This window comes from Natrix helvetica, assembly GCF_964273705.1.
Source record: "Natrix helvetica genome assembly, chromosome: 3".
NCBI lineage: Eukaryota > Metazoa > Chordata > Lepidosauria > Squamata > Natricidae > Natrix > Natrix helvetica.
In genome coordinates this window covers 49,159,254-49,173,898 of record NC_138549.1, presented here as the reverse complement: position 1 = coordinate 49,173,898, position 14,645 = coordinate 49,159,254, and the positions used below count along the sequence as shown (strand labels likewise).

At 37.9% G+C, this 14,645-nt stretch overlaps 1 protein-coding gene across 5 annotated transcripts in view; it reads left to right on the top strand.

The window, feature by feature from the left end:
• Positions 1–14,645, top strand: part of MAP3K15 (mitogen-activated protein kinase kinase kinase 15) — an 89,909-nt gene that overhangs the window by 45,448 nt on the left and 29,816 nt on the right. For all 5 annotated transcript variants that reach the window (XM_081949539.1, XM_081949541.1, XM_081949540.1 and 2 more), the window contains 5 exons: positions 186–336; positions 1,136–1,243; positions 2,988–3,037; positions 10,409–10,504; positions 11,184–11,271. In XM_081949539.1, coding sequence (XP_081805665.1) covers positions 186–336; positions 1,136–1,243; positions 2,988–3,037; positions 10,409–10,504; positions 11,184–11,271 — 493 coding nt within the window. The remainder of the gene's footprint in view (positions 1–185; positions 337–1,135; positions 1,244–2,987; positions 3,038–10,408; positions 10,505–11,183; positions 11,272–14,645) is intronic.

The window sequence follows — 14,645 nt, the reverse complement described above, 5'->3', positions numbered from 1 at the left end:
TTAAAGCAGACTAACTAGGTAAGAATTAGAGTAATTCATCGGAAAGTATGTTTTATAAAAAATAGACTTTGGAAGTTTGATTTTATTATCCATCTATTTAAATACATGATTCCTATAAAAAGATGTTTTTCAACATTGATTTAAAAGGACCTGTGGGCCAATAGTATAATGTATGTGTGTTTCAGGTATTTAAAATCCTTGGTACAAAATCTGATATTAATTCAGCGTTTCAAGAAACTGACCATAGAACATTCTCTGAGGCAAGAAAGGCTGAACTTCTGGTTGGATATAATTTTTGAGGCAACCCAAGAAAAAACAAATGGATTAAGATTTCCTGTAAGACTCCACAGTGTATAATTTCTGTATAATTTGTTGTGAATTATGTAACTATATTAATACTGAGTTGAAAATAATAAAAAATGATTGTCTATTGAACAAACTAATAGAATGTTCTCCTTAAGACTGTCACCACATTGGTTTTTCAAAAAGCCACCCTGGGAACATTGGTGGTAAGGAGATGTCAAGTCCCACATAGGTGGCAAACTCAAGAATAGTTTATTCGCATGGATTTCAAATGCTAGTCAAGGCAAAACATGTTGAAAAAGATTATAGTTCTCAAGCAGACTTCTAGGAAGCCAGTTAATGTTATGTTTCTTTGAAATGTTTCCTTTCCATGTTTCCATGCTTTGTACTTTTAGGAAATGGTAGCTCACTGAACTTCTCTTATTCTTGGTTTTCTCAATCTGTCAGAGAGATCTGTCATGAATTGAATATTGCAGCTTTAAGGAGTTACATTTCTTTTTTTATTAATTAGAGTGCTTTATATTAATGTTTTACTATTGGTTACCAGTTTAAGAATTGCTTGATTGACCTGTAATACATTCATCCCTATATACCTAATAAAATGCAGTTAGTACAAGAAATGGTATGAACTAAAGCAAGTCTTTTCCATTGAAATAACAAAAAGTTGTCTTATTCAAATTTATTCAAAAGCCCCTAAATTCATTGTGCTTTTGGCCTGCAATGATTAGGTTTAGGATTATAATGCAAGAATTCTGTTCCTCATTTTGAAATTGAATGATGGCTAGATATCTGTTTGAATACATGCTTCATATAACAAGTTTTCTTTTTTTAGGTATTAGTGATAGAGCCAACCAAGATATATCAACCTGCATATGTTTCAATCAATAATGAAGCTGACGAGAGGACAGTTTCTCTTTGGCATGTGTCCCCTGCAGATATGGTAAGATTAGCTGGACATTTTCTTAATGGTTTAGACACAATTTATTTAAAAACATTCTTGCTATTCTTTTAAGAGCTCCTAATGAGTGTTTCATAAAGATTTTTAAACAAGCATATTTTATTCCTAATTCTTCAGAAGAAAAGTAAGGTTGCAAACAGAAAGTGTCCAGTATTAATTGCTCAAATTTCAAAAAAAAAATTTTTTAAATTTGTTAGCCGCTCCCTCTCCGCAAGGGACTTGGGGCGGCGTACAATAAAAATATACATACATACATATAGACATACAGATCCACACATATACATACATATACATACATGGAGGAGGTAGTAATCAAACATATATCACATTAATAATAATAATAGAAAATTGAAATTAGCCATTAAAATATCCCATGATAAAATACAATTTAAAAAGGACTGTCAGGAGGAGGATAAACTACGGTTGAGCCAGGCCAGATAATTGAAAGAGGTGGGTCTTGAGCTTTACACGGAAGGAGCGGAGATCGGAAGTAATCCTGATGTCAAGGGGGAGGTCATTCCACAGGGCTGGGCCCATCACAGAGAAGGCCCTGCTCCTGGGTGTCGCCCCCTGACACTGTTTAGCGGACGGCACCCGGAGAAGTCCCTCTCTGTGTGAGCGGATTGGTCGTAGGGATGTATGGGGCAGGATGCGATCCCGCAAATAACTAGGTCCTATGCCATGGAGCGCTTTAAAGATCGTAATCAAAACCTTGAAACACGCTATTAAGTATTCCTGTTTATTTTATTTAAAGGCCCTTTCGTTACAATTTTTAAGATTTAGAACTACAAGATTTTAGTTTCACAGAAGATTTATTACAGTGTTTTAACTTTCTAATTGCAGATTTCTGTAAAAGAATTTGAATTGATTTATAGAGTTTAAACAATTTTATACCTTATAAACTTTGTGGGTACTTTTCAGTTTCTCAGCTTTAGGGAATTTTGATTTCCAATCCATTCATATCAAAACTTGGAAATGTTTATGGATGACCTTCACTGAGGAAATGATAGGAATGCAATGCATGTTGTATTTTGCACCTCTTGGTATTATTCAGTATTACGCTATGCTTCTAGATTGTCTGGACTGGGTCCAAGAGCAACAAAGATGATTAGTGGACTGGAGGCTAAAACATATATAGACGGTTGCTGGAATTGGGTATGTCTAGTTTAATGAAAAGAAGGACTAGGAGTGACATGATAGCAGTGTGCCAATATCTCAGGGGTTGCCACAAAGAAGAGGGAGTTAAACTATTCTCCAAAGCACCTAAAGGCAGGACAAGAAGCAACGAATGGAAAGTTATCAAGGAGAGAAGCAACCTAAAACTAAGGACAGAACAATTAATCAGTGGAACAACTTGCCTCCAGAAATTGTGAATGCTACAACACTGGAAGCTTTAAAGAAGAGATTAGACAACCATTTGTCTGAAATGTTAGGGTTTCCTGAGCAGTGGGACAGCAGGTTTCCTGAGTAGGAGGTTGTAGTAGAAGACCTCCAAGATACCTTCCAACTCTGTTAGTCTACTGTATTATTCTGTAGGACCCCTGCTATAACATCACTCTGATCCCACAGGGTGGTACCTGTGAACTTGTGATAAGGCACAATGTGTGTATTACTTCACCTTGCTATCTTAAGCAACCTAAGGCAAAAGTGCAAATACTGTACAGGCTGAGCCCATGCAATAAATTATTTGCAGTTGCTTCAAAACTGGGGTGTTATTTCTTTGCAGAAACGAATTCATGAATGGAATTTTACAGCTTCTTCTATTAGAGGAATAAGGTCGGTGTGTTTTTAAACGGATTCTCTTATATTTGTTTACATTATAAACATAAAAGCCTGGAGCACCTAGTTTTAAATGAAATAAGATTGAGAAAGCATGCTTCAGATATAAACAGTACAGTTTGAACTGTTAAAAATGGTATTTCATAACCTTTTCTGCTATCTTTAGCCAGGTCACTTGATGTTCTGACAATTTGATAATACTTCTTTCTTAAAGTTATAGTCACACATACAGTAGAGGCAGACAACTTTAATGAAGAATATAGTATAAATATTTTAAAAGAGGAATCTTTTTTTTAAATAAGGTTTTTATTTTTTATTACAAATTTTAACATATTTATGACAAAGTGTTGTCCAAGGTTTTTTCTTTTACATCCTCTCATGTACATAATCTATTTACATCATAAATCTGTTTCCAATTTCAGCCCTATTATTCTCTCTCCATATTTTCCACCATAAACTTATTTTCTTCTTAATACATAAACAATATCACTAATTGCCCCTTCAAAGTTAAACCAAATTATCATTTCATCTTTCATCTGTTAGTCTATTTTACCCCAGTGAAATCATCTAGCTGTTTTTTATTTTCAGTTCCTTTTTCTTCCATATTCTTGTTCTTCAATTAGGCCCTTCTTTTACCCTCTTCCTCCTATGTCTTGGTCTGAGTGCTCCATCTGAATTTCTGGCTTTTTCTTACCATTTACAATTTCACACACAAATAGTTTGTCATACATCCAGAGCTCCATAATGCTAGTTTAACTAATTTCACAATTTTTTTTAAAAAAAATTGGGTTGTATCATATTTAATTAAAACTTAATTAAAGTTTCAGTCCTTGCTCCCCCCCTTTAGTTTCTAAATTCTAAAATCCAATTTTAGTATTAGTCCAGTCCAGTCCAAGCTGAGAATTTATTTTCTTCCACAGCCATAGACAGTCAAAACTAAATACTGTTGTGAAAAAGTTAAAAGTTCTCACCGTTCCAAAGTATATTTTCCTGTAGCCAAGGTCAAATTTTCCAGCTGCACTTTCCCTTTCGTCTGTCGCTAAGTATTGTAGTATTCTCTTCTCACTAGCAGATGGCCTCTCTCCGCAATACACTCTGACTTACTAATTGTCAACAACTGTTAAAAACCACTTTTAATCCACAAAAAAAGAAAAAAAAAGAAAAAAGGAAGCTTACCCCCAGGTTCTTTCTTTTTGTTATTTTTTAGTGTTTTCAAATTCAGATATAAAAATATGAATCTTCTGAGGTGCTTTTGTGGTGCTCATTGGAGCCCGCTATTTTCCAACCGGTCTGGCCATGATGCTTCCAGTTTGCCCAAAAAGAAAAATCCTAAAAAACTTGCAGATAGTTAATCAAAACTCAAAAGTTATGACTGTGAATTAATGTTGTATTTCCAATTCTTTTACTTGACATTTTTAAATTTCAAAATTTCATCAATATGCTAGGTGAAATAAGAATCATTATCAATCTAGCCAGGATAATAGAACTGAAAAAGTAGCGTAGATTAGATTATTGTAACATTCTTTGAATAGCTGTCTTTAAAGGCACTTCTGTTACTATAGCATTGTAAGGACCTGCCCTTTAGCTGAGACACAAATAGGACAACTTTAAACATAGCTCCTGATGTCTTTTTGGAGAGAGGGCCTCTTGATTAAGTGCAGGGTCTTTACAAATCCAAAGTGCCCCTCCCTCTTTGAATCATGGGAAGTCTGCATAATTAAGAGTCTCTGGTTGGCTGGCTGGCACATATGGTTCCCTCCCAAGCAGGCCAATCCATCCTGGGTACAGCAGACATTGCTGCATCCTCAAAACCAGTCTTTGTCAGCACTGTTTGAAGGCTGCAGCCACATCGTTCCTAACTGGCAATTTTTCTTTGTGCTGAGCCCTGGTAGTTACTTGGACTGCTAGGTGACATATTGGGAGCAGAGGTTTGATTATTTCTGCTTTGGAGCAATTATATTGGAGAAATTATATTGTGGCATCCACGACAGGGCATCAGGTAGGAAGTTTTTCCCCGTGCTTGTTTGGGAGAAAGCTTCCAAGGTGGGTTTTAGGGCCTCTAGGTTTTTGTGATCAGTTCAAACTTGGAAAAGGATTTTGCTCCCTTCCAAGAAATGTCTCCAGGAGAAGAGTGCCCATCACACAGTGTAAACCTCTTTTTCCTATATGGCCCAATGTTTTTCAGTTTCAGACAGTTTCTTTGAAGTATAGGCACATGGCTGTAGCTGCCCTTTCTTGTTCTCTTGCAGTAGTACTGCCCTCACTGCGACATCAGTGGTGTCTGCCTCAATGACAAACTATTTCTCCAGGTCCATGTGCTTTAGTACCGGTTTAGCTGCAAAAAGCTGTTTAAGTTTTTCAAATGCCGCTTGACATTCCATTGACCACTTTAACAGCTGGCAAGGCTTAGGCTTGTCTCCCCCTTTCGTTTTCAAAAGGTTCATGATGGGGAGGGCTATCTGAGCAAACGGGATGAATTGCCAGTAAAAATTTGCAAACCCCTAGGACAGTGGTCGGCAAGCCGCGGCTCGCGAGCCACATGCGGCTCTTTACACACTTTAATCCGGTTCTTCTGTGTGCCGGGCGCCTGCTCTCCTCCCTCCTCTCGGGCACTTCAAAACAAGCGCCTCTTTCCCTTTTTTCTTTTCAACCCACAATGATTAGGGAGGATCCTGAAGTCGGGCGGGGACGAGAAGCGAGGAGGCAGAAAAAGAAACGGAGGCTAAGGAGCTTCCCCCCCCCCGCCTCCTCCCAGCAAAAATCTAACCGGGGAGCCGGGCAGGCAGTAGCAAATTAGCCGATCACGCCACGTGATCAGCTAATTTGATACTGCCCACCGGCTCCCTGATAAGATTTTTGTGGGGGGGGGGGGAAGCTCCTTAGCCTCCGTCTCTTTTTCTCCCTCCTCGCTTCCTGGGGCTCCACCAATGGGGGAGCAAGGCCCGCCCAGCACCAGGCTTTGGGCTAACACAGAGGTCTGCAAAGTTGGCTGTTTTAAGACTGGTGGACTTCAATTCTCAGAATTCTGGGAGTTGAAGTCAACCAGTCTTAAGAGCCAATTTTGCAGATCCCTGCCTGGGCTAATATGATTGATGCCCTTGGTGGACTTCAACTCTCAGAATTCTGGGAGTTGAAGTCCACCAGTCTTAAGAGCCAATTTTGCAGATCCCTGGGCTAATATGATTGATGCCCTTGCTGGACTTCAATTCTCAGAATTTTGGGAGTTGAAGTCCACAAGTCTTCAAGCTGTCAGGTTTGAAGACCCTGGGTTTTTTTTCTAAAGGGTTAGGGGTGCAAGGGTCTTGCAACTTGACAGCTTTAAGACTTGCATGCTTCAATGCCAGAGTTCCTGAGCCAACATGACTGGAGGAGGAATTCTGGGAGTTGAAGTCTACAAATCTTCAAGCTGTCAGGTTTGAAGACCCTGGGTTTTTTTTTCTAAAGGGTTGGGGGTGCGAGGGTCTTGCAACTTGACAGCTTTAAGACTTGTGTGCTTCAAATGCCAGAGTTTATTGAAACTAAAAGCAGTGTACCATCCTATGTATTTTCGGTTTTAAAAATGTGGCTCTCAAAATAAATTTCAATCGTGGTTTTGGCGAGATTTGGCTCAGTTGAAAAAAAAGGTTGCCCACCACTGCCCTAGGAAGCTCTACAGCTGCTTTGTGCAAGGTGGAACCCACTCTAACATTGCTTGGAGTTTTCCTAGGTCCATTCCAATTCCCTTGTGGGAGATTCGGTATCCGAAGTATCTTGGTGTAACTCACACTTGGAAAGTTTGGCAAAAGTTTAGCACAACGAAGTTTTTTGAGGGTAGCTCTGACCAGCTTCACATGCTCTGCATTCATTTCAGTGTTGATTAAAATGTTATCTAAATATACCAGCAGCCCTTTATATAAATGTTCATTTATTAATTGCATGAAAACTGCAGGTTCAAATCCAAAGGGATTTAAATTGTAAACAACCAAGCGGGCAATTAAAAGCAGTCTTCCATTTGTCCCCTTCTCTGATCGTGATGCAGTAATATGCCTCTCACAAATCCAGTTTAGTCAAGTGCCAGCATGTCCTTTATCAGAGGAAGGGGGGGTACACGTTTTCCATTCACACCACGTTCAGACCATACAGTGTGTCTACACAAAGACAAAGAGATCCATCTTTTTTCTCTCTGAACAGGACTAGGGCTGTCACTCAGGGTCGAGACGGTTGGATGAAACCTCGGGCTATGCTTTTGTCAATGAATGAGCAGAGTTGTTCTAATTCCATAGGGGCCATCGAGTATAGCTTCGGTTTTGGTAGCTTAGCCCCGGTACAATTTCAGTAGTGCAGTCTGTGGGTTGATGAGGGGAGTGCTCATCTGACCCTTGTTTTACTAAAAATATCCCTCAGATCTCTGTACTCTTTGGGGTTGATAGGAAGAGCTTTTCCTTTCATGACTGCTCTGAGCTCACAGCATGGGGAGGACTTAACTACTGGTCACTTCTCTTTTGGGGGCTGGCTCCTCATCTTGAATTTCAGCAGCTCCTTCCAGCAATTCACATATGGGTTCCATTTTTTCAACCAGGCTAGTCCCAGAATGAGTGGTCTTTACATTCCAGGTGCCGTTATGAAGTTCAGGGTTTCAGAATGGGTTCCAGAGGTGGTATTCAGCAGATTCTGACCAGTTCTGGAGAACCGGTAGTGGAAATTTTGAGTAGTTCGGAGAACCGGTAAATACCACCTCTGACTGGCCCCATCTATTCTCTTTCTCCCGAGTCCCAGCTGATCAGGAGGAAATGGGGATTTTGCAGTAATCTTCCCCTGGAGTGGGGAGGGAATACAGATTTTTACAGTATCCTTCACCTGCTGAGCCCACCAAGCCATGCCATGCCCACCAAGCCACACCCACAGAACTGGTAGTAAAAAAAATTGAACCCCACCGCTGATGGGTTCTCATCTGCATCTCTATGGATTCAGCGGCAAAGGCTGTAGGAATACCCCCTGCGATCAAGCCATGCCTTGTTTCTCCATCAGTGCTGGATTCACTAGTCATCTGGTGCAGCCCGAGTGTAGAAGGACCCTCAGGATTGCTTTCTGTTCTGACCTGGGGGGTGGGGTTCTATGGGGATAGTTATGGGGGCAGTTGGACCACTTACCAAGAGGTCATAAGCAACCCTCTCCCCCTCCAGAATGGCAGCATCCCTATGGGGAACTGACAAGCATATTAGACAAAGTGGTCCCCAACTTCTGGGCCACAGCCTACTAACTGGGTGTTGACCCATATGGAACTAAACCGTAGAAGAGGTGGGTGAGCGTGTGCATCCCCATTTGCATGATCAGTAGGCAAATGCATGCATGTGTGCTTTATGTGCACAAGAGACATGCAAATACATAAATAGAGCTGCACGCATGCACTTGCCAGCCGCTCATGTGGAACCATTCCCCTCCTCCCCCCACCTGTCCGCAAAGTCGGAAAGGTTAGGGGAATTCTGTATTATATTATGTGACAGATGTCTGTATCTCTAATGAATCATAACAAATTGGAGTTACTCTGTTCCATTGCAATAGCTTTTCTATTTTCAAAATGATTATCTAATATAAGATCATATATGATCTAGATCCTAAGTGTCTTTTCTTGTGTAAGATTTTCTCCCTTCTTATGTATGGCATCATCTTGAAAGACTGCTGCTCTATTTTTTCCCAACTGTTAAGTGCTGTTAGTTTATGTTTATCCTTTTAAGAGACTAAAAAGAATACAGATTGTATTCTGTTAGTGTAGACTGGTAGAACATAGATATTGATTGGTCTTTCTTTATAACCTCTAAAAATATCATTACTTTCCTCTTGTGTTCATTCAGAGTAGTATGATTTATTGTTTCTGTAAATAATGGTAAAATTGTTTATTTGTACCATAAGTTCTTTATTTTAACTTCACCTCTTTGAATGATTTTAATATGAAATCAAAAAACAAATAAAATAATTAAAATTGTGAAAAAATACAAGCAGTTGTAACACTGAAAAACTAATAGTATCTCAGCAAGAGTCTGGACACACATAATACTTTTTCAATGCCCCTGGAGATTTTTCCTTTTTCATCATCATTCTTTATCAATTGATGACCTCTGAACAAACTCTTTTTTCCCCTTCTGTTCAACCCTGTCTGATTCTTGGACATTACTTGGACAAGTCCCTGCAGTTTTCTTTGTAAGGTTTTTCAGAGGTGGTTTGGCATTGCCTGTTTCCTAGGGCTGAAAGTGACTGGCTCAAGATGGGGCAAGAACTCAGTACTATATTATGTCTGAAATCCATGAGCCAAGGAGCCAAATAATCTGTTCTCTCCTTTGGAGCTTCAGCCGTACTTCTTCTAGCAACCTTCTCCAGAAAGGGAAGGTTGAAGATTGGATAAAAATTGTCTAGTACAACCAGGTCCAGTGATGAACTTTTCAGGAAGCATTTACTTTTTTCACCACTTGGCAGATGAACTGCCTCCTCTCTATATTTAATGTACAAATGGCAGGACCCAACTTCCCAAGGACCTTGTCCACTTTCTCAGGAATAACCCAAACTCTATGTGCATTGCTAAAATGAACCTGAAAATGTCTTAACGTTTAATTGGATTTGAATCCATGAAGATTGCTAGCATAGTAACAAAGTAACCTAACAAAGTTAAAGCATCAAAATAATTTTCTATAATCAATTAGAAATATGAATTTTACAACATTTCTTTAAAAATCATGTATAGATAGTCCTCAACTTACAATAGTTGATATAGTGACTGAAAGGCATTGAAAAAACTGACTTATGACCATTTTTCACACTTACAATCATTGCAGCAGCCCCATGGTCACGTGATCAAAATTCAGACACTTGGCAGCTGACTCATATTTATAACAGTTGCAGTGTTCCAGAGTTATGTAATCACTTTTTGCAACTTCCAACAAAGTCAATGGAGAAGCCAGATTCATTTAATAACCGTGTGACTAACAATTGCAGTGATTCACTTAACAACTGGAGCAAAAAGGTCATAAAATCAGGCAAAATTCATTTAACAACTGTCTTGCTTAACAACATAAATTTTAGGCTCAATTGGGTTTGTAATTTGAAGACTACCTTCTCACTGTTCTGCTGAGAAATCTTACATGACTTTCATTGTTCCAGCTGTATCTTTATGCTTTTTTAAATGAACTTTATCATTATCCTTAAACCTGATAGCTCTGGCATGGAAATTATTCTTTGTATAAAACATTAAAAGTAAGCTTTTCAAAATTATGAAATATAATATCCGGAAGACTGAACTGCCCACTGTTTTTACTAAAATTAATTGATTTTCTACATTTGATTCTTTATCCAATCTCATTGTGCCAGAATAACTTTATTTTCATTGGATATCTGCAGCATATCTAAATTTGATGAACGATGCTGTTTCCTCTATGTGCATGACAACTCTGATGACTTTCAAGTCTATTTTTCTACAGAGTGTCAATGTAGTAGGTAAGAGATTTGTTTGTTTTGTTTTGCTTTGTTTTTACCTTTGTTTTAAACTAATTCATACAAAAGTTACAAACTTTGATACACAATAAGCATGAGAAGGAATAAAAGAAATAAGCTTTGTCCTCTTTTGCATTTTTTATTCTACATCAATTTCAACAAATATGATCAGTGAAAAAAGTAATGAAAAAATATGATAAACTACTAATTAATATATTATTGGTGTCCTTTCTGAATTTTAATGCTTTTTTTCTAATTGTAAGGGAAAATATTCATAACATTCTACATTTCTATTTCATTTCTATTTTCTTGCCTTAATGAAAGATTTTTAACAATGTTGGTGATAGTATTTGTGTGAGGTACTGTTATTTGATTCTGCCTTAGACAATAATATTATTTGGACTGTCCCTGATTTAAAATAATAAGCACAATGTTTATTAAGTATATTTTAAATTATGAAGTATTTTGATGTAGAAGCATTTTAGGGGATTGCAAAATCATGTGAAGAAAAAAGAATATAATTACAGGCCTGACATCATGCTTGTCTCAGTTTTATGCTAAGGAAAATTTTAAGACATGTTGATTTTCTTTGTATGAATTATACATAAAATGTATAATTCTGGTTGAGCAGGCAAAACCGATACTTGTTTGCTTTTCATTGTGAGATGTATATTGCTTTCAGATTCTGTGCTTTGGTTAAGGAGATTTTAAGTGACGCTGTAGGAAATACCCTGGAACGTGAAGGCGAGATCGATGGTGATACATTGGAAGTAAGTTGCAAAGAAATAGATTTATAGTTGTGTTTGTTTCTATTATGTATACAGGGTATATTAATGTCAGAAATAAAGAGCCTTTCAAATAAAGAGAATTGTACAGTTAATCTGTACTTACCTTTATACACTAAATAGGATTTTTTTCTTTATAAATAAAAGATTGTGTTTGTGTGTATGTACTGTAACCTGCAATGTGACAGGAAAAAGTTAAATATTAATGACTTTCTTATAAAGTAAAACAGTAGTTTCTCTTTAACAAAACATTACGTATTTTGCATAATCCTTAATAATTTATATTTTTCACAAACTTCATCAGCCTCAGTAGTTAAGCTTTTTTTCCTGAGAAATCGATCCCATGATTTTAATAATAGAAACCAACTTGATAATATTTGATATCAAAACCTGAGCAAAGATCCTTCAGATTTGATAGTTTAAATGATTGATATACTTAATATTTATACAGATTTGAAATAATAGTTACAGCACACCTCATAATGTATTGTTCAGTGCTCGCATACCCAAATCTCTTTATCCCAAACTGGAAAGAATGATAGGAAATCAGTTTGATTCAAAGCCGCAGATCTGTGCTTCCCAAATTGTCTTATACTTGATTTCCTGATTTCTTCTATCCTTTTCAGAAAGGCTGATCAAACTGTCCAGTATATAACTTTTAAAAGCAGGGCAATATTTCATTCTGCAATGCTTTAGGTCAGAGTTGCCCATCTTGGAAACTTTAAGAGGCATGGACTTCAATTCCCAGAATTTCCCAGCCAGCATGGTTGGTAAGGAAATTCTGAGAGTTGACGCCCAGGCCTCTTAAAGTTGCCAAGGTTGGGAAACCCTGTTTTAGATTGTCTCTTAGAAGGCATTGAAATGCCATTTTGCATAGACGATAGTGATGCAAACATTGCTAAATAAGTAACTATCAAAGATTTATTAAGGACAACAAGAGCTGAAAACGGATGAAAAAAGGGATTTTATTTTTAGTAATTCCAGATAAAATGATAATTGGGCATATTATAGGAAATTTATAGGAATTTTATAAAGTTCTTGTCTGCCAGAATACAGAGTTTTGGCTACATGGGCTAAGTCATTTGTGGGGTAAACAGACTTTTGTTGGTTTACCTTTGACCTCTTTTTTAAACTAGTATTTCATAACTTGTTAATTGTTTTATACGTGAAAGCCTAAAGTATGGCATAAAGAAGCGTACACTTTTGTTCATTAATTCAGAAATCCTGTGTTTCTATGTACCTTCTGTCTATAAAGGGTTTAGTTGATTTGTCTGTCTGTTTACTCTTTGAGATGCTAATGTCTACAAAAGTCCTATAAAAAAAACAGCTGCTGTTGAATTGTAGATAAGGTTTGACTATAATCTTCCTGCCATAGCCATGGTCATATAAAACAAATCAGTTTATTTTATTCTTTGTTAAAATTGAAAATGTTTCTATAGTATCAAATTGCTATGGCAATATTTTTAAAATCCTTTTTCTCTGACATACTGTGATTTAGATTGATTACTTAAAAAAATGGAGTAGATGCCTATGGCCTGGATCCCAAGACCATGGAATTTCTCCTAGTACACAATGTTTTTACATTTGTATCTTTGAGATAGTTTGCAAAAACTGGGTGTGCTATCCTAGCATAAGTATCTGATGTTATATAATATAATTATGTTATAAATGTGCTAAAATTAATTCAGAGAAACATAAATTTGGCTTTTAGGTCAAGCTACCTCTGTACCGTGCTGCTTTGTAACTATGACATAAGGGGTGTGGCAAAAAACATTGTTTTATTACTGAGTAAGAATGCTGATAATATAAGAACTCAGAAGGAAAAACAATAAATTGCTGAAGCATGAAAAAAAGTGTTTGAAAGGTGAGATATAATAGTAATTCATATCAGAAGGACTACAAGGACTTTGCTAACATACACTATATGGAAAAAGAAAGCTTGAGGAAATTGAGGAAAATTGCAAGAATATACTGCAGACTTATTGCATTCCAGAGAAACTTATAGAAATCTTTAATAAGGAATTTTTTATGTAAGTAAAATAGGCTGACAATAGTAACATTGGGATAGACAAAAGTGCTACCATTTTTAAAATTGAAATATTTTCAAAATTATTGTGCCTTTTTGATTTACATATAATTGGATTATTTTGTTCTGTATATGATTTAACTGCCAGTGAGTATTTTGTTGTTTATGTATATTGATACAAATGTTCCTTATGATTTCTGTGATTCACACAGATGAATTATATGTGAGAGTTCTATATACATTCTCTAGATAATATACAAATGTTTGAGAGAAGCCATATAACAAGAGGTGTCAAACTCGATTTCAATGTGGGCCGCATTAGGGCTGTAGTTGACCTTGGGGGGGGGCTGGGGGGAACGTGGCCAGCTCAACATCGGACATGTCGGGGGATGCCTGTAGTGGCCTGGGTGGGGATGAGGGGATCCATTGACTCCAGCAGATGAAGGCGAGACCAGGGCAAGTACCAAACCCTTGTACACCAGAGGAGCCTTGCCATCCCTTTCACGCCATGCAGAGGACCCCCCGGATGGTGGCGCGGGCTGCCTGGAGCCCTGGGCAGCAGAGCACTTCCTTTCTTCTATCAGCTCCATCTGTTCGCTGCTGGCTCGAGGGAGGGAGATCTTTGTAATGTCCGCTCCCCCCTTTCTTCTGCCACTCTCTCTTTAAAAAGCTTTAACCCGGAGGTTAAAAAGTTAATTTACAGGAATGTTGCACTTTCAAGTACTCTTTATTATCTCACCTGGATGCTCACCACGCTGATTCCTGCACTCTGTCTGGCCTTCCAGTTGTGGTAGCTTGCATTGGCTACCTTTCTTGCTTTTTGGTCTGAAGGCAAATGCAGGTGTTTATTTATTTATTTATTTTATTTATTATTCGTATTTATAGACCGCCCCTTCTCCCGAAAGGGACTCGGGGCGGTGTACAGTCACTAAAATGCGTTATAAAATACATACATAAAACAGTTAAATAATTAAATACGTAGGTGGAGGAGGTTGCAAGACTGTATATAGAATAATAAATATAGTACATTAAAAGCTTATTAAAACCCCAAACCCAATTAAAATGAATAAATCCCCGGGAGGTAAAACTAAGAAAGTGCCAGGCCAGCTGATTGAAATAGGTGAGTCTTTAACTTTTGCCGGAAGGAACGGAGGTCGGTGGTAGTTCGAATGTCTGGGGGGAGGTCATTCCAGAGGGTTGGGCCCATCACAGAGAAGGATCTACTCCTAGGTGTCGCCCGCTGGCATTGCCTAGCAGACGGCACCAGGAGGAGGTGTTTTAGGAGAGTTGTGGGTTTCCCAACCATACCACTTGCGCCCCTCCTCTTTGCGCC